Source organism: Ambystoma mexicanum, chromosome 12, assembly GCF_040938575.1.
Source record: "Ambystoma mexicanum isolate Mex_15411 chromosome 12, UKY_AmexF1_1, whole genome shotgun sequence".
Classification (NCBI taxonomy): domain Eukaryota; kingdom Metazoa; phylum Chordata; class Amphibia; order Caudata; family Ambystomatidae; genus Ambystoma; species Ambystoma mexicanum.
Window position 1 is genome coordinate 491466419 of NC_090936.1, and position 20718 is coordinate 491487136.

The following is a 20718-nucleotide window of genomic DNA, read 5'->3' on the forward strand; positions in this document are numbered from 1 at the left end:
GTCAAACTAAGATTCTGCAGAACTGCCCTGCCAAAACACGCATTGGAAGTTCGAGCCACATCCAGGATATAGTGCTTTGCGAAGGTATGCAAAGACGACCATGTCACAGCGCGACAAATCTCCCAGACAGGGACTCCCCTCTGCAATGTGGTGGATGCGAAGACCCCCCCCCCCCTTGTGGAATGGGCCCCGATGCTTGCGGGTAATTCTTTTCCAGCGGTCTGGTAACATTCCTCTATGCAGAGGATTATCTAACGGGATAAAGTCTGTTTTGTTATGGGCAAGCTCTTACGGGCCAAGTAAAAGGCCACGAAGAGCTCGTCAGCTCTCCTAAAATCAGCTGTTCTGGCAACAAAGTACCCTCTTAGGGCCAAGCCGATGGAATCATTACTCCTGTTTAGAAGGGTGAGGTGGAGGATAGAAGACCGGAAGGTTGATGAATTATGACACATTAAATTCTGACTCGACCTTGGGAAGGAAACCAGGCCTTAACCCGAGTGAAACTTTTTCCCGGAAAAAGCGTAAGAAGGGTGGCCTACAGCATAAGGCTGTAGTTCACTCATCCGCCTAGTGGATGTGATAGCCACCAAGAGGGCTGTTTGTAATGAGAGAAGCCGCAATGAGCAAGAGTGCATAGGCTCAAAAAGGAGCTGCCATCAGAAATGCAAGGACCAGATTAAGATCCCAATTTGGGACAACAAAAGGAGTTGGCGGAAACGTATTTACAAGTCCTTTCAAGATTTGTGCCATTACTGTGATCGTGAATAATGAAACTTGATCTGGAGATCTTTTAAACACAGACAAGGCTGCCAAATATCCTTTGATTGTGGTAAAATGAAGGCCTGTAGAGACAAGTGATAGCAGAAACTCCATCTCCGCAGTGGTGGAGCAAGAGATGGGGTCAATCTTGCGTTCCCTGCACCACGCCTCAAATCTTCTTCTGCATGCGATTAAAAATCTTGTAGATGGTCTGCATGCAGCCAGCAACACCTCAAGTACTTCCTCAGAGAGGTCCCAGTCATCATATATCATCCTCTCAAGAGCCATGCATGTAGGTTGAGGGATTCCGGGGTTGGGTTGAGTATCCAGCCTTCCAACTGGGTTAGGAGATTCGGTCACCGAGGCAACGGGTGAGGTGGACAGATCAAAGAGGTTGGAGTACCACGTTCTCCTCGCCCAGTCCAGAGCGATCAAGATCATGGTGCTCGAAACCTCTTCAATCTCCAGAGAACCCATGGAATGACAGGAATCAGAGGGAACGTGTATAGGAGAGCGAAGGTCCAATCCACCAGAAACACATCCCCCAAAGCACCGTTCGCTGGGAATTCCCTTGAACAGAATAGTTTGCATTTCCTGTTGGATTCTGCTGCGAACAGATCCACTGTGAGAGAAGACCTCCTCTAGGACTTCCTGGTACACTTCCCACCTGCTCAGAGCATCCGTCAAGTTGTTCTCTGCACCGGCCAGATGGACTACCGAGACGGAGATCTTGTTCTCCAGCAACCAGAACCAATGCATCATCGCCTCCGTGCAGAGGTGCCGGGAGTGCACTCCACCTTGCTTGTTGAGGTAGTGCATCGCCACCATGTTGTCCGTCAGAACAAAGACGTGTTTCCCCTGCAGAGATGGGACAAATGCCTTCAGGGATAGCCCGATAGCACGTAATTCTAGCCTATTGATGTGCCACCTGGCTTCTGTTGCTGACCAGAGGCCGCTCACCTGCAGATCCTTGCAGTGAGCACCCCAACCCTTCAAGGACGCATCCGTTATGACTCGGGCCTGAGGCCAAGGAGGCCAGAAGGGTTCCCCTGCGAAATGTCTGCTGCGCTCCGCCCACCAGGACAGGTCGTTGACCACTGAAGTGGACACTTTGAGGAGATACAAAGGAGTTCCGAAGTAGTGAGACCACGGATCTCTCAGTAACCATTGCAGGGATCTCATGCGCAGCTAGGCCTCTGGCACCAGAAAAATGCAGGAGGCCATGAGGCCTAGGGGGCGGAGGAAGGAAGCCGCTGATAGAGTGACATTGTTGCAGAATAATTGCACCATGTGTGTCAAGCCGAGTACTCTCTCCTTGGGAGGGAAGGCTTTCCCCACCCGGGTATTTAGGACTGCTCGGATGAATTGGAGCCGCTGGACTGGTGTCATCTAGGACATCTTTAAGTTTAGGGAGATGCCCAGCCTGCGCAGTAGTGAACTGGTGTCCTGGAGATGGGACAGGACCTGCTCTACGGACTTTCCTCGGATCAACCAGTCGCCCAGGTATGGGAATACGTGGACTCCGGATCTCCTGAGGTGGGCCAGGACTACCGCCATGAGCTTGGTGAAGACCCATGGGGCCGAGGTAAGACCAAAGGGAAGCACCTTGAACTGGAAGTGCACGTCTCCTATGGTTAACCTTAGGAACTTACTATGCTTTCGATGTAGCACATGGAAATATGCATCCTGTAGATCTATGGATACCAGCCAGTCTTGAAATTCGAGAGCGTGGAGAATTTCTCTCAATGTCACCATCCTGTCACCATCCTGAATTTGTCTTTACTCAAGAACTTGTTCAAGGCCCGGAGATCCAGAATGGGACAGAGACTTCCTCCCTTCTTGGGCACCAGGAAATACCGGTAATACCAACCCCATCCTCTGTTTGGGAGTTATTTCTTCCACGGCACCCTTCAGCAATAGGGCTCCCAGAGCTTCTTCCTGGAGCTCCTGTCCCGGTTGGATTGGATGTGGGGGGAGGTCTGTCTGGTGGCTTTCTCAGAAACGGCAGACAATAACCCTGTTGAATGAGCTGTAAACCCAGGCATCTGAAGTAATTCCCTACCAATGGAGCAAGTGCTCCGTTAACCATCGTCCAACCAGTGCGCTGTGAGGGGAATCCAAGAGGCTTTGGAGGCAGGGTCACCGCTGATGTTGCCTGTTGGCCGACGCTGCCTGTTGGCCTCTAGAAGCCCCTCTGCCCCTTCTTGCGTCGACATCATGGACACACGAGTATAATCAGGCTTCCATAGATCTTCGAAAGGTTAATCAGCGCCGATATAGTCGGTACCAGGGCACTAGAGGGGTCAGGTGTAGCAAGTGCCACTCTTGGCTCCGAAGCATGCTGCATGCGTGTGGGAATCGCGCCGACTTCAGCATGCTGCTTGTACATTTTTAAGCATTGAGGACTTAAAATCCTCCCGCTCCTGGTGGGTAGTAGACCCCACATGCGGATTACCTGTTTCCGTTGACGATTCAGAGTCCCGATGATGGCGCCTTTTCTTTCTTTGGGATGAAGACGAGAAAGAGTGGCTCCTTGAGACCTTTCTTCTTCCACCTGTGTTTTTTTGGGGATATGCCCCTCTGTTTCGGCCTCCGAGGACCGAACCGTTGACCTAATCAGAGATTTTGAGGGCCGTCGACCCATAGCGAGCTTAGCAGCTCAGTCGTGAAGTGATTTCGGCTGAATCATGGGTCGGTTAAGGACATCTTGGTGCCACAATCTGTACACCATTTGAAACCGGACACTTGTGTGACCGAGGAATTTTGAAAAAAGCGAACGTTTTCTGACCAAAACGTCAAAGAGACTAGCTCCATGTTCCTAAAGCATTGTGTTAGTGCGTGGAAAAAATTAACTGAGGTCGGGGCATAGTGACGCGCTACTTATACGGCGCCCGACGTCCTGTCCGGAGCCAACAGACGCCGAGCAAGACGGATCGATGGTCGACGGCCGGGTCGAGGTACCCCCGTCGAAAGTTTTCCAATGCAGCAAAGCTGGAGGGAATATCTATCAGATGAGGAATCTGCGGGAGAAGAATCCATAGAAAGAACATTACAGTAAGGTAATTTCTCCTTCTCACGCATATCTTGTGAATTTACTAAATATTTTAAGCTGAGTTATTCTCTTAACATGAATTGCTGGGCAGGAGGTAAAAATATGATATAGTGATTCTAGCTGACCTGTCTCCATACAAAGTCTAGAGTCAGCTTGTTCTTGAAGCAGAAGACCGTATCACACCTGAACCTCCTTTGTTAACGCCAGATTCCACTTGAACCTTAGAAAACTTTGCCCGACACTCTTGTCCGGATAAATTGCCAGTTATGGGGCCAGGACCCCAGGTTTTTTATAGTCAAAGGCGATATTTTCCAAGGATTCATAAGCGTTCATTTCGTCCTTGGTGGTTGCCCAATCAAGCTCGCAGAGAATCCACTTCACTCAGCAGGGTTGAACATTGGCTGGAAAATTCAGAGACAAAAGCATCCCCATCTAAAATATTCTTTAAATCACTAAAAAGGGAGTTATTCACCAGTACTAAAATCTTATAAAAGAGGGAAAGAAACTTCCACTGAGCCACACATTCTAATGAATTTAGTCCAAGCTAATTTTATTACCACTACTGGCACGAAACTGGGTATTCTAAGAACATGTCTCAAAAGGTCCACTACTCCCCCTGTCGAAAATTTTCCGAAGCAGCGAAACTGGAGGGAATATCTACCAGATGAGGAATCTGCGGGAGAAAAGCAATCCATTGAAAAAAATAAATGGTCTGGACTTATTGCCTAGCATGAAGGACCACCTTAAATGTATTACCTGTAATCAGGTTTTTAGAATTACTACAGATCGAGCATACCATTGTTGACTGTGTACTTAAGTCATAAAATTACATCAATCCTTATGTATTTCTTGGTATAAATTGTGGGGTGGGTACAAAGCTAAGGGATGATGTAATTACTGTTTGATACAATTTTAACAACTTTTGTAGTGTTATATTGATTGTTTTAGAAGGATTTATTTTCTCCCCTTATTTTTGCCTTGCCTGAGCATATATGAGAGTACGGATGGGTTTTCTCTTTTTTTTTTTAAGGAGAGGCAAAATGTAATGTAATTTTAGTCTTTTTCTGTTCTGTGTGTTAGATAAAATGAAAAATCTTAAAAGTTATTTTATAACTGTATAACCTAAAAGAAAAAGGAAAAGAAAGGGTCAACCCTGGGAAGAGAGAGCAGAATATTGCTAAGCAGCTGAGCCGAGAAATGTTGTGGCTTTAGAAACATTGAATTTCTTCAGTGACTAGTCAGCTTTACAATCAAACAAGATGTTACGCCCAAATCCCTCAGCCCACGGACCAGTTCCACACAATCAGTCATGTTCACGTATAATTAGAGGATTTAGCAAGCTGCTTCATTGCAACCTGAAACCAATTTAGCAAAGCCCACCTTCATCTCAGGCAAAGGAAGACATTCAGCAGGCGCAGACATAGCAGTTCAAAGAGTACATAAGTATGTAGTCAAAGGAAAGGTTGTGTTGACAGCCCATAAGGCCCAGATGGGAAGACTATGTAGGAGGGCATCAAGCTTCTTTTTTTCAAAGCCCGGGGGTAAGGACAGGAATTTAGTAATCTTGGATCATAAGGATCTCAGAAAGCCTGGACAATGGGAGCATGGCAATGCTTATTTTTGCGAATCTGTGTCCACAGCTGGTGCTGAGAAACGTTTAACCATCTCCCCTTGATAGGCTCCATGGTAGTAGCACCGAAGGGAACAAATGCTTCCATTGAGGACCCTTGTCCGGGATGCTGTCAGATCATATTTTGTTTTTTCAGCACAGACAAAGCATTAAGTGCCATTGTCACCATGGCTTTACATATGGTCTTTTGAAGAGGTGTTGGGCCTTCCTCAGGTCAAAGCCTGTGTGAAGTCTAGCACAGTGTGTCATATTTACTGGAGTCACACAAGTCAGGAGCCAAAGCAGTAAGGATTCCATCTTGTCTGTAAAACTACACAGAGAAGTTCTCAACTTTTCTAGAGTCGATAGGTTTCAACCCATGGTCATTGTCAAAGAGGTTTGACATATTTTATTGAAAAAATGGAACCCTGATCCCAGTAAGGCACCCGCTTCCAAGGATGGGGAGCTCTGCACCAAAGTAATGGGAGCCATGCAGTGCTGCAGAGGAGGCATCAATATAACTGGGACCAGAGTCAAGCAAATAAGCATGGGTTTATTGTCTTAAGATGTGCCCCAGTCAGCCTCAGAATGTGCAGTGGGCCTGCCACTGCTTCTGGCGCCTTACCAAAAATCTCAAGCATTTGCCACTTGAAGTCTGCTCACTACTCCGAAGAGGTGGTGGTGGGAGGAGGAGGAAATGTGCCAGTTTCTTAGAAGGTTGCGATTCCTCAGATGAATTATCATCGTCACTGAAGGAGTGACTATGCAGTTTCCAGTGCAAGGAAGAAGAGGGATCCTTGGAAGAGTCACTGCGAGAGCGGGACCTCATGGCATTTTTTGTATTCTTCTTATCCTTCCAGTCATTTCGATATGAACCGGAATCCTCAAGTTTCCTCTCTGCAACCCAAGCTATCTTCAGGAGCAAAAGCTTTAAAGCAGGAGACTAAGTGTTCTCTTCCTGTCCTCATGGGGTATAGTGAAGATCCATCAACTGGCAAGAGCCACAGCCGGTCTTGCCATGTTTGGCCTGTAGGCACCGAAGACCACTCATGGAGGCCAGTCACAGACATTTGCCTCGCACAATCAGTGCAGGCTTGAGGCCTCCGGATGAGGGAACACATGGCCAATTAACAGATAAGTATTAGTAGTCATATTCCCAAAGCAACATGCCTAAAAATGTAAATGACGTTATGGGGCATATCTGGTTCCATACGTTGCTCCACTAAAGTCATACCCAGAGTCATGCACACCAATGACACAAAGGATTCGAAGCAAAGCTGGAGAGCGCTATTGGTGGCTGAAAACATTTCCAAAGCCCTCTGACACAGGACAATACATTTCTTATATGAGGAATCTTTGGGAGGAAGCAATGTGTTAAAACCCTGCATTAACCAGGGGGCCCATAATGATAAAATACTGCCTGGACAAACCAGTCACAAAAGGGTGACCGCACTGGACACCAAAATCAGTAGTAACCAACAGAGCATGAGGCTTTTGGTGGCTACTCAAGGCAAAGAACTAAGCTACAACATACGGAATGCCAAATGTAACACTGGGATTCCAAGGGTCCATCTTCTGTCTGGAACTGCCTCCACTGGACACCATCTGCATTCTTTGGTCCCAAAGCTGCATCCTCTAGTAACCAGACAGTAGCACCATACACCAGCTCCTCTCCATCAAAGCAGCGTCACCACAGACTCCACAGAAGTCTTCCTACATCGTTTACATCAAACAGGGCACTCAACACCTGGAACCACCACTGTTGAATTGTCCTCCTTGCAAGAAACTGCTGTCAGTGGTCAGAAACTGATGATGATACCAAAATATGAGTCAAAAAGACATCAGAGTCATACCGAAAAAGATCTAGCTTTGATATTGGCCAAACCGGTTTCAATTTGTCCTATACTTACCACTTAGGACAACACAGCTTCAGGACCAGTACCTCATTCAGCCAATCAGAAGATGGACTTCCTTGGCCAGAGCAACCTTTATGTGGGCAGGGAAAGCTCAATGTTTTCTTGTTTGTTTAGGAACGCAATTATGTACCCTGAACGTAGCAATGGGAGATTCTGTCTAACAGTAGTATTACTGCTTTTACAGGTATTAGCAATGTACCAATTTCAGTCTAATATTACTACTCTGGTACTACTACAACCACCACTATTCATAGCATTAATTGTGACGGCAAATGTCCTTAACTATACTTCTGGTTGGAAGTACTGAACTTTCAACTTTTTCCTGACTGGTTTCCCAAACCTTTTCAGATATGTCCACACCGATGGCCCTATCGGGGCCAGGGATTGGATGTCCCCTGTGAAAGATTCTTGGCCTCTCAGGTTTAGAGTGTCCCGACAACAGGCACTCTGTTGCCTGTGCAAAGCAAGTTTGAAGAGATAGCCAGTGCTCAATTAGTTGCTAGTACAACTACCTTGCCAGATTTACCAAGGTTTTCCATTTTAGAAATCCCATGGGAGCTCCATGAATGAACCTTCTCTCTGTTTAAAAAGAATGGTTAAAGCCACTGGGACATGGCTTCTGCCCGAGTGGAAGGATGAAGGCCATGTAGCCAAGAACAGATCTGGCTGGATACCTGAATGATGTCTGGAGTTCCAGAATAAAATCCCCATATTGAATGAAAGCTTGCAAAGTAGACCAGGAAAAATGTAATGTGGTAACCACCAGCGATTTGGTGGCCCTCAAATGTTTTAAAGTATGCACCACCTGAGTATAAGAGGAGTATGCCTGAGCTAAGAACTGAACACAACTGAGAAGAAGCCATCCTGCTGCATTTTACCCAAAAGAAAGTCTGATAGAAAGGCACTCAATGCCTGTGGACTGGACTTCCAAAATCATAAGGAACTAGATCAGTTTTTCCTTCCTCAAAATCAGCAGGCAGGGTTGAAAATCTAAAGGATTGTTGCCAGCTTTGCTGCTGATCCTTGCGCGAAATCAGCCATGAAGAGGGGGGGGGAGCACAAAAAACAACTGAGCATGGATAATCGATAGAACCCCAAGCCTATCGTTACAGCATAGAGGAACAATAAAGCACAATATTGTTATCAGTTGGAGTCCACTTTAAACCTAAACCATGACTGCTGGTCATTGACTGCATCTTTCTGTAGAGAAAAAATACTAAAACATCATCACTGCATCATACCTTAACTGGAACAGTTTGTCTCGCCTGCAGTCCAGCACCTCCTCCAGTGAGTTGTCCATCGTCTTGTTTACCTGTTGCCACTAGAACAGTTGTTTTACCAGACCAGTTCTACCGCTTGTGAACTGGTAACTTGCACTTGGATACTGCAGGCGATAGCCTTACCCGAGCACCGACTACACGAATGAGCCCCATCTTATACATTGGGCCTCTGTTGAATATTGGGGCTTGCCATACTATCAGTACTGTAAACCACTCGGGCAATCAGAAGCTACTCTAGCTCATTGACTGCTGTGAAAGAGTGTCTGCCGGTGGAGTGGATTCCGATCAAAAGGCACCCACATTTGATGACTGCTGGACTTTGGCCACTGATAGTCACCCTAAAATCATAGGGCCACAACCTACGAGCACTAAAAATACTCAGATTCCTGAGGGTATCCTCAATCCTACTTCCCCTGGAACCTCTTTCTTGTCAGGTGGCCAGGGAAAGGCCATCACTTTTGGATCCTGACCCTTGGGGGGTGGGGGAAGAAGCGAGGGGGGGGGATCACCTGAGTGGAGGGTTCTTGGGGATTGGGTAAAGGGTACCAATAGGCTAGACATGGCTTTCCGCTTTACCTTGTGAGAACCAACCTCAGCCTTTCCCAGTCTTTATGGGCTACTGTGAACTAGCTCTGCTCAATTTTTCTCATTCAACCTACTACAGTACTGGGACAAGGAAGTGGCGACTAGGAGTAGTGAAAACCAGTAGATATTTTTAACACTCCATTACTGAGATGAAGAAGACTAGGAAAGAGTACCATTGGGGAAGTCCGGCATGTATAGGCTGCATAGACGTCGGGCAATTAAACCTACTGACCCCCATCTGTGGACCTCTAACACTTCTAGGCAGTATAAAAGGTGGGGCTGCACACCATGGCGGAGAGCAGGGAACAGGGTGAAGAGAAGCATGTGGGAGAAACCAGAATTGGGAGTTGCACGAGTACAGCAAAGGAGAGAGACACCCAGGCCGAGTGCGGGCCACCAGAGGGTATAACTGTCCAGCTGAGCTCTGGTTGCCTATAACTACAGCAGGAAGCTGTGGTCTGCCCGAAGCCCACACCCGCTGAGGCAAGCAGGACAGCGAGGGAAGCTCTTGGTGGCAGCCGCAAGAGAGGCAAAGCTTGAGGATCAAACAGAGAACCGGCGAAGCAGTAGAGAGCGTTAACATTCAACCGGTGAGTGCAAACCAGGGTGTACTCTGTCTGGGGCATCCCGCTAATACCGACACATTTCTGAGAATACCGAATAAACTGGAAAAATGAATCTGTGAATGCCGAGTGATGTGAAAGTAATTAGACATAGTCCTGAATAATATAACACTTTTGAATACTGAATGAATTCAAAGTCCTGACTATCACCTTTTGGAAATACAATTTAAAGCCACGCAAGTAATTAACACTTGAGAATTAGATGTTAAGCAACTATTGAATACTGAACTGAATGAAACCTTTATGGGCAAAGCTATGGTCTGATGAAAGATAACTGTGAAAGCGCCAATTTGAAAACAATATATGAAATAAGAAAACAAGTGTGGAAGTTTGTGAAAGAGCATGAAAGCAAAGGCGGGGAAGAAATGAAACCACCATGCCGTGAACTCTATGCATGAATACAGTGCGGCAAGGCCAAAGACTGGCAAAGGATATGTGGCACATTGTGGAAAAGCCAAGAGCCTAACCAGTAGAAGCCAAGTGAGTGTGCACCTGCGCATAAAGCCAAGAGGCCGACAAGGAGAAGCTAAGTGAGTGTGAATCTTTACACAGGGGCAAATGCAGAAGAACCTGTGTGGGCTGAAGAGCCTAGAGTTCCTGGTTGCACAACCTGTAATGAGTGGACCGTGTGGTCTGACAACTGCGCCTAGACTAGGAAACCCTCCATTTTGAAGTAAACCAAGAAGGAGGTATTTAAGTGAACTGTTGATTTAATCCAGGAGTGTCAAATTAATCTGGAGTTGTACTGAAGATTAAAAGACTAAGGGCCTTATTACGAGTGTGCCTGTCCGGTAACAACGGTGCCAGTAGGAATTTGCAGGCGGGTGCCGTCCCACCCGCCAGGGAGAGACCTGGCAAGCAGAATGGCACCCTCCCGCAGACTTTCACGGAAGCACCAGCACCTTTATTAACGGTCCTATGGGGCTCAATGGGAATGGGGATAGGGATTAACAATTTACTGGCGCCTGACTTTCCAGAGTTTTTGTGAAGTCAGGCACCAGTAAATATTGCAAGTCCGGCAGTAACCCGCCGGCAGCACCGGCAGGGTTACCGCCGGACTTGTAATTAAGCCCAAAGCATAAATTGACAAGCTGAAGTCTTGGAGAAGGGACCCCGAGACTTGATGAACTTTAATGCTGTCTTGAGGACAGAGCCCTCAAGACCCTTTCATTTGGAACTATATTGCTCTAAACTTGGGCAAGGGAACCCCAAGGGTTTGTGGTGCTGTTTTGAACTTGAGAAAGGTAATCACAAGACTTTTGTGGAACTTGGGGAAGGGGACCTGAAAAGGAAGTAAGGAGCTAGAAGAAGCTCAAAACCTTGTATTGATAACCATTTCTTTTATTATGGACATCCCTACACACGAAAAGTTGAGACGTCTTCCGGAAACTTTGTGTGTGCCACATAGAACTTCAGAGCAAGAGCCACATCCAGCGAGTGCCAAGTGCATTCAGCCGGCGACAAAGGTTTCGGAAACAACACAGGCACCACCAAAGGCTCATTGAGGTGAAATTTCAACAGAACTCCTTCAGCATGAAAATGAGGGGTGCATCTGCAGCACCACCCTTGTGTCATGAAAAGTCAGATAAGGCTTTTTGCAGTATAGGGCCTGGATCTCACCTACTCTCCTGGCAGAGGTGATGGCCATGAGGAAAGCTGTTTTTCACGATAGGAACTTGAGGGACCTGATGCATAAGCTTGAAGGCCCCTCCTCCCCCCATGAGCATCGTCAGTACCAGGCTGAGTTCCCACGCCGGGGCAGGTGCCTTCAGCGGCGGCAAAGATCGAAATAGCCCTTTGAGGAACCCCTTGATAAGACAGTGGGACCAAAGAGAAGGCCGTCCTGGAGACCTGGTGTAGTGGGAGATAGCCGCCAGATGCACCTTGATGGAGCCGTGCGCTAGCCCCTGCCTTGGCCAAGGACGAGTACGGAAGAATCTGTGGGGCCGTGTCCCTCAGAGGGCTGATCTTCTGTGCCCGGCACCAGGACGCGAAACGTTTCTCATTTGTGCCCGTAGCACTTCAGAATCGACGCTTTGGCCCTGGCAGGACCTCCCTGCAGTCTACCGGCAACTCACACCCTCCTAACTCTAAGGCTGCAGGAGCCAAGCCTTCAGGTTCAGCGATTCTGGGTTGTGATGTAGGATTTCGGCTCTTTCTCTGGCGAGCAGATCCGCGAACACTGGCAGCTTGGTCGGGGGTGACTTGGACTGGCTGAGAAGATCCAGGTACCAAATCTTCCTCGGCCATGCCGGGGCGACGAGGATCATCTTGCATCAGCACCATTTGAGTTGATTGATGGCTCGTAGCTGGATAGGAAACACGTACAGGAACAGGCCTTGCCAGAGGAAGGAATATGCGTCCCCCCATGGTCCCTGGCTGGTGGAACCTGCTGGCGAATATCTCATTTGGAATTCATCGGCGTCGCAAACAAATCGATCTGGGGTCTGCCCCATCTCAGGAAGAGGCTGTCCACTTGATCCTGTCAAAGTTCCCAACTGTGAGCACAGCTCCCTGCTGAGGGAGTCGGTGATGGTGTTCTTGACTCCCGCCAGGTGAAAAGGAATGAGGAACATCTCATGGGTGACGGCCCAGTGCCACAAATCCTCCGCCTGCTCCTCTGGAGAGCGCCGGGGAGCTGGTGCCCCACTGCTTCCTGATGTAGACCATCATGGTGGTATTGTCTATGAAGACCCTCACCACCTTGCCCTTGAGGGACGGAAGGAAAGACTTGAGGGACGGAAGGAAAGACTTACGGGTCCAGAACACTGCCCACAGCTCTAGGACATTGATGTGGAGATCCCTCTCCTCTGGTAGCCATAGGCCTTTGGCATGGAGAAGTAAGGTGTGGGCTCTCGAGCCCTCCAGGGAAGCGTCCGCGGTGACCGTCTCCTGGTACGGGGGGCTCTGGAAGTCTGTGCTCCCGGCGATGTTGGAGCAAAGTCCCACCACCTTATCGCTCGACGTAACTCGTCGAGAACAATCTTGTCTGCAGAGCTTCCAGACACCTGGATGCACCGGGCGTCCAGGAATTCCTGAAAGCGTCTCATCCGCAACCTGAAGAGTTGTATCAGGTAAATGCACAATGACATCATGCAGAGCAGCGACTTGATGGTCTGCACCGTGGCGATCTTCAGTGCCAACAGCTGTTGCACCCTGCCCAGCATGGCTGCTATCCCCTCTTCCTTGTGGGCCTCCAGGAAGGAGACTGTTGAGCCTGGCCCTCCAGGAACAGCGCATTATGCAATGCAATCAAGCAGGACTTTGGATTGTTCACAGAGAATCCCAGATCCTTCAGCAGCTGGACGGTCCTCCCTGTGTATTCAACGACTATGTCCTGTGACTTGGCTCGGATGAGCCAGTCGTCGAGGTACGGGTAAGACATGTATCCCTTGTAGGCACAGATGGGCCACCACTGGTGCCAGGCACTATGTGAACACCCTGGGCACCGAATACAGTCCGAAGGGAAGGGCCTTGAATTGGTAATGCCTTCCTTGAACTACTAAGCGTAGGAACTTCTGATGCTTCTTGTGAATGGGGACGTGGAAGTCGGCAACCTCCAGATCAAGCAACGTCAAGAAGTCTCCTTCCTCCAGTTCGCCAAGCACATGTTGCAACGTGCCCATCCTGAACTTTTGGGACCGGAGGTGTTTGTTGAGACACCGCAGGTCTAGAATGAAGAACAGACCCGGGTCGTTTTCTTTACCAAGAAACATCTGGAGTAGACCCCAGAGTCCTTGAGTTGCTTTGGAACCTGCTCTATCGCCCCTTTTCTTAGCATGGCTCGTACCTGGAGCTGAGGGATGTGCTGCTCTTGCCGGGCCACTAGCGTTATCCGCTGACAGTTCTGCTGAAACTCTAGAAGGTGTCCGTGGACGACAGCGTCCAGCACCCAGCAGTCGGTGGAGATCTTTTCCCACTCGCTGACTGAGTCCTCCAGCCGGCCTCCCAACAGGGTGCATGGATGAGAGCCCGAAATCCTGGCTGGTTCATTCTTGCTTCAGGCCCTGCGTATCGCCTTGGGAGCAACAAAGACATCAGTCACCTCCACCAACAGCCTTGTAACAGCCCCTGTTGGCCTTTTGGGTCGTAGATCGGAGGGTTGACGGTACGAAGATGACCCTCCGCTGAAATCCTTGGACGATCTGCCAGATTTTCCAACGGAGGCACGAAAGGATGGACAATGCTGCTGAAGAGTACCCAGGGCACGGCCGTCTCTGTGTCCGTCTTAATGGCCTGCAATGATTTGTCTACGGCTTTCCCAAAGAGGTTGTGCCGTTGAAGGGCATGTCCAGCACCCTCATCTGGACCTCTTTGGTGGCCTGTCCGAACCCTGTGTCTGCAATGTCTAGGGCCACAGTGATGGCATGGTCCGATGCCACCTTGCCCTCCTGGAGGATCTCAAGCGCCTCAACCCGTTTGTCTTCGGGCAGAAATTCCAACAGCAGGGCCATCTTATACCACAGCGCCCTGTCGTATCTGAGCAGGATCGCAAGCACATTCGCTGCCTTGACTGTCGTCACCACTGAGCATATCGCTTTCCTACCCATGGCGTCCAACTTCTCCTCGCTGTCCAGGGGAACAGAGGCTGAAGAGAGGGATAAGAAGGCTTCTTTCTCACAGCCGCTGAGACCACCAAGTCTGGGGAGGGCTCCAACCGTAGGCACTGTGGTGCAGTCTCCGGCACCTGGTACTTCTTCTCCAGCCTATCATTCTTTGCCAGGGCTGAGGCTGGGTTTCTCATCAGCGCCATGCCCTCATCCCAAAGGTCGTCCAGGAGAGGCACCGCCAGAATGATCTTGCTCTTGGCCTCACGTCATTGATAAAGGAACCCTTCATTCTTGGTCTCTTCTGGTGTCAGCTGGAAGAGCTCAGACATGCGGGCGACCATGGCATGGAACGACCCCCACTTGGTCCAGGGGAGAAGCCCTCGGTGGCGGAGAAACGCTGCTGTCAGTGTCCATAGTTGCTGTGTCCATCCCCGTATCCCTAGGGGAGGGAGGGGGTATGTGTGGTGGTTGATGAGGTGGCGTAGAGTGCGGTTTTCTCTTCTTCGCTGACGGTGGGCCTGCTGCCACTGGGGCCGGAGGTGACGTTGGCATCCCTACTGGATCTCGGATACCAGGGTGTGGAGAGTTCAAAGGATATCCAGCAATACGTCCCTGAGAGGTGGTGGGGAGGTGTGGGTAGGCTTGCTGGGCCCGGCGCCCACGTCTTCGGCCCCCTTCTGCGTTTCCGCCATCTGCAATTCCACAGTCGTTGTTGACCACATGCTCTGGGATTGTGTAAACTGACACCAGGTCCTCCTCGTCTGAGGAAGAACCAACTGTGCCATGCAGCACGGTTGAGGCCTCCACTCCCACCCACACCCCCTTTTTGCATCCAGAGGAGTCGGTATCAGGCTTAGGGGTGGCATCCTCTTCTCTGGCGTTTTCTCCACCAGCTTGTCCGAGGCCTCACGCCTCGGGGGTAGGGCCACTCTGGGTGCTGCCAGGGTTCCCTGGACTGGGTCAGCCCCTTTCGCCTTCGAAAGGGCGACCGCCACCAGCTGGACCAACGAGGAAGACTTCGCCTGGGCCGTCAGGGGCAGGTTGTACACCGTTCCCTGCGCCTTGGTCTTCTCCGACGTCTCCTGCAGCTTCGCTGGGTTAGCCGATTTCCTCTTTGAGAAGGTGCTGGGGCGATGACTGGAGATGGAGGCAAAGAAGATGAGCGCGCCTTGCTTGTCGCAGGACCCGCTTGCACGGCGACACTGACGTAAACAGACTTGCGGTGCTTGGCCTTGTCTTGGGCCCCCACGGATGGAGTGCACTCAACGGACTTAGAAGCCTGCTCCTTTGACCAGCCGGTCCTGGGTGAGGCATGCCCCTGCTTGCCAAACGGGGTAGAGGCCTTGGTTTTGAGCCATACCGCCATCCTACTTTGACAATCCTTGACTGTGCGCTTGGAGAATCCAAGGCAGATTTGGCAATCCGCTTCCCTTTGGTCCGGATAGACGGAGGCACACTGGGAGTGTTTGTCCTCCACAAACACATTCCTCACTCCGCAGCAGGAGCAGAGCTTGAAGAGGGAACCCCTCTCCTTCACCTCCGACATGGTCCGGCGTGCAGTGTAGGCACGACAGCCTTCTGGAATTTTCAATGAAACTCTCGACGATTCTTGCCCTTGAGGGGCGTTGAAAGACACCAACAAACGGATGCCTGCTTGCCCGTCAAAGGAGCAAAAGAGCATACAGGCTCTTTTTGACAAAAATAGAAACTTTTTATCAAAAAAGCGCAAAAAAGTAAAAAAGATCACGGAGCAAAACACAAGGACTCCCAACACCTGAACGTGCAGTAAAAATCTGATCACGTGGTGGCCAGAGGAGGGGCTTAGGGAGAGGGCAGTCACTGGCTAGGGGCAGTATGACCCAGAGTTCAGCGATTGGTTTAGAGCAGACAGATTGTAAGTGAAAGTGAAACTGTTTTTCTTTAACTGAGGATTCCCGGCCTGACGATGGGGAATTTTCAAGAGCATGTGAATCCATACCAGACCCCATGCTGGAAAAGTTAGGCCTTCAACCATCCTGACATTTGATTTAATAAACCATTTTAGTTTGAACTTTGAATCTGTTGTCTGGGTCTTGCTTCATGATGCCTTCACAACTCCCATAAAGGTTTACTTACCTATCAACTGGGGAACATTATTTACCTTCAAAGAAGAGAAAATATTAATTTTGTAAAATCTCTGAACAGTCCATTACTGAATGTGTTAAACTGCATCTTAAATACCCTGCTGGCCTCCTGTGAGTTGACCTTCACTACTCTGCTTCATCTACCACTAGGCAGGCCAGGGAAATCTTGTGGGAAACCCTGTAGTCAAGCTGTGGGTCTGTCGGTCATTCCTCAAACGGAAGGAAGGCTTAAGCCACCAATACCGGTACCAATAGTACTAGTACTATTGTTATCCGACTACTGCTGAGACCGGAAGGCTCAATATTTACCAAGCATCCCACAGGAGGCTGATAAAAGTGCATTTCTGAGCACATTGGGAACATGGACTGTGATAAACTCCCCTGAATGGTTCAGGGGACTACTAGTAAGGTAGCGGATGGTCATATGTGCATGTCCGTTTTGTGAGTCCAATCTTTTGTGTCCTTATCCTAAGCAAAGCAGACACAGTTGGAGGTGTCCCACAAATAGGTAGTATGAACCATTATACATTTATTTGCACATGTATCAGGCAGGGCACAATTGCGAGATTCACCAGAAAGGCTTCCAAGTTTTACAAGTTGCACAGCGAAAAAAAAAAAGACTAAAAACATTTGGCAAACTAGAAGTATAATTTTTTCAGTATGTTTTCAAAACCCTTAGACTTGCTCTACCAACTCTTACCATTTTTGATTCATAGATGTAAAGTGCTTTTAGCAGGGGGGGCTGAGGTGTAAGTAGACTCTGCAGACTCAGGTCATCTTGTGCAAGGCTATCTACAAGCACTTTCAGGTAGCCACTGTTGGAGAGGTACAACCACCACTGTTGCTGCTTATCCACAGAAACAATCCGATCCAGCAATGCCAACGCTAGCATCTGCAAGAAAACAGGCAATCCAATTAGAGGTGTGTATGGGAATATAGCATGCATGAACATTGGTGGGTAGGAATATTAAGCACTGAGAATGCTACATTGGGATGGATACAAATGAAGACAATCCAACAGAGAAGAACAACAATGGACAACAGATACCACTGCTGGGCAAAACTGCTGTATGAGTGTCTATAGCCCTGTATTCTGGAAAATAGAGGGAAAAATTCCCTTCCAGTATAATAAAGCAACAAATGCATAATAAACACCCCAAATCTTGCATGGGTATAGAGGATAACGGTGGAGGTGTAGGGGGTTTGATGGGTAATGGTGGGTGTGTGAGATAAAGGGGGTGGAGAAAGATACGCAAGTCAAATTAGTACAAAAAAAGGACCCGAATTAAGGAAAACCGGGCCAAAGCAATGTTGAGGAGAAACAGTGCAATCTACAATAACAAATGTTCACAAGCGGAGTCCATGGTACATAGGGTAAATCTACTTAAAAAATAAAGCGCTCATCCCCCAAACAAAAAGTGTTTAATTTACCCTTCCAATTTCATGTCCATCACAGGCATCTCTACATATCACCCCCATGAGGGCAGCACCATAGCTCTCAATTATGGCAAGGTTCTCCCGCTGAAGTCTACTAAACGCATCTTCTGGAGCTGTCAAACGCTCCCACATTGTCTTCTGAGCTAGAAAGTGTAGAGCATATATAAAAGGTATAAGAAATCACAGAACAATACAGAGAAGCAGACACAGATCTTACTTGTGCAAGGATTAGATGTCACATACTGGATATACAGGGTAGGTAGGAGAAGCTGTAGTGTTTATGACAGGGTCAGGGGCATGACCCCAACAGGAGGCAGTGAGGGTGAGACAGGAAGCCTATGTTTGGGGAAGGAAACCAGAAGAGAGAGTGGGAGATGGGGGGCCCCAGTTCCTGAAACGCACTCACATGCCTTCAATTTTAATGTGGGTACCACCCTCATCCCAGAGCTTTCTTTTGTCTTCTTCAGGACATCAACTCAAGGAATGCATGTGGGCACAACCACGAATCCCCGGAGAATGGAATCGAGAACAGAAATGGAACTGACTGGGATTTATTTTGTCTCCTAAACATCCGTGAGGATCTGCTCTCCAACCTTGACTCTAACATTCCCTCTGTCCTCATCCTTCTCAATCTCTCTTCTGCCTTCGACACAGTTAACCATATCACCCTGCTCAACCGTCTCCGTGATAAGCTGGTTATCACCGATCAGGCTCTGGCCTGGCTGACCTCTTTCCTCTCTGATCGACCCTCCCTGGTCCAACTTGGAGCCTTCCCATCATCTACCTCCCTCTCTACCTGTGGTGTACCCCAGGGGTCTAACCTCTCGCCCTAGCTTTTCAACCAATACCTGGCAACTCTCGGCCACTGCATTGCCCTTTTCTGCTCAAATTTCCAGTGCTACGCTGATGACAACTCCTTTTCAGGCTGCCCTCGGCCACCTCCTCTCCCTCTCTCATCTCCGATTTCCTAACTGTCATTCAAGATTGGTGTGCCACCAATGATCTTTGTCTAAATGCCAACAAGACTGAGATCCTTCTCATTGGTACACCTTCACCACCCTGTCCACTCACTCTCTGGCCGGCCTCCCTTGGTCCTCCTCCTACCCCTACCTGCGAGGCCAAGAACCTCAGGGTCATCTTTGACTCCACACTTTCCTTCTCCGCCCACATCTCCTAGGTCTCTAAAAAGTCAAACTTCCTACTGCACCACCTCAGAGGTACTGTGCCTTTCCTCTCCTTCCCCCGAAAGCTCATTGTCTCCCAAGCTCTGGTTCTCTCCGGGTTGGACTATTGCAACAGCCTCTTTCTAAATCTCCTGCCTCTGCTCACTGCCCTTTACAAATAATCCAGAACAGAACTGCAAGACTTGTCCTCGGCCTCGGCCCTGGGATCTTATCTCTCCAGCTCTGAAAACCCTTTGTTGGCTCCCAGTGGATGCAAGAATTAAATTCAAAACCCTCTGCATTGTCCACAAGGCTTTTTGGGGCCTGGGTCCAAAATACCTTCAACTATCTCTCCGTAAATACCTTCCCTCTCGAGATCCCCTTCCTCTAACTCCCTCAGGGTCAGTTGTTTTTCAAAGAAATAAGCTGGGGGTAGATCTCTGTCTTCAGCTGGGCCTCCCTTTGGAACAGTGTCCCTGCCACTCTGAAACTTGTGGAGAACCTGCTCCGGTTCCTCAAGGCCTTCCTCTTTGCTTCTGCCTTCGCCCCCCCTCACCCCTTGCTGATCTGTTTCTCTCTCGGTATCGTGCACCTGGCCACCCTCTGTCCTCCAGGACCAGGTACCTGCACAACCTGCCACTCTCCTGCACTGCCTTCCGGGCCACCCCTTGCACTGGGATCTATAACTGTACCCATACAACTCCCCACCCCATTTCTTTTCTTTCTTCACTCATCAGACATACCCTGTGTGCTGCCTTAAACACAGCACTTGCTTGCTGCACTACCACCATGTATTTCCTTTATTATATATTAATTTTATTTATTTAATATTATTTATCTGTTTCTCCTCTGCTCCTCACTTTCCACCTCTCTCCCCTTCCTTTCACTTTCCCCCTATCCCTTTCCCATGCACTTGCGCATTCTTAATGTCACTGTGCCTAGTAAGATCGTTGTTTTGTTCTCCCATGTTACCCTCCCTTGCCTTGTCGTGCTCTGAAACACTTGTGTTCGAGCACAATATTAATAAAATATCATACCATAAACAGAGATGTGACCTGCCAACCCCAGCAGAATGGTGGGGCAACAGAAAATGAACTGCAAGTTTGAAGGGACTGCAGGAGAACCGGAGAGAATTTTGTGCGCCTTTAAAAAAAAACTTGGATTACTGTTAGTTTATTTCAAACCTTATACAAATATACCTATACGAGATTCATCTAATACATAAATCCATAAAAACACAAAAAGGATCCACAAGGTAAACAAAAGCCAAAGACAAGCCAAATAATTCACAGTTGCAATCAACAACGCTGTATTAGCCCCACTAAAAATCATTGACCAAAATTCCTCCTTATTCAGCCAATTCACATCAGATACAAATCGAATAAAAATTAGCTGCCGTACAGATTGTAAGGCTGCACATTGAAAAAATAACTGTTTTAAAGTGTTCGTATCCGAATTACAATACCTACAAATATCTTCTTCAGTCATTTCCTGCAATACAACCTTTGCCGTGTGTGAATTTAATTAAATCGGAGTCTTATACAAGTCCTAAGAAATCGATTATCTGGATATCTATCAACGTAAGGCGCAATAGTCCCACATTTATTATTTTCTAAGGCTG

At 48.5% G+C, this 20718-nt stretch overlaps 1 protein-coding gene across 1 annotated transcript in view; it reads right to left on the reverse strand.

The window, feature by feature from the left end:
• NUP205 (nucleoporin 205) overlaps nucleotides 1-20718 on the reverse strand; it is a 1887652-nt gene that overhangs the window by 342609 nt on the left and 1524325 nt on the right. Inside the window, exons 31-32 of the mRNA XM_069628771.1 lie at nucleotides 17929-18077; nucleotides 17198-17389 (exon numbers count right to left, since the gene is read on the reverse strand). Coding sequence (XP_069484872.1) covers nucleotides 17198-17389; nucleotides 17929-18077 — 341 coding nt within the window. The remainder of the gene's footprint in view (nucleotides 1-17197; nucleotides 17390-17928; nucleotides 18078-20718) is intronic.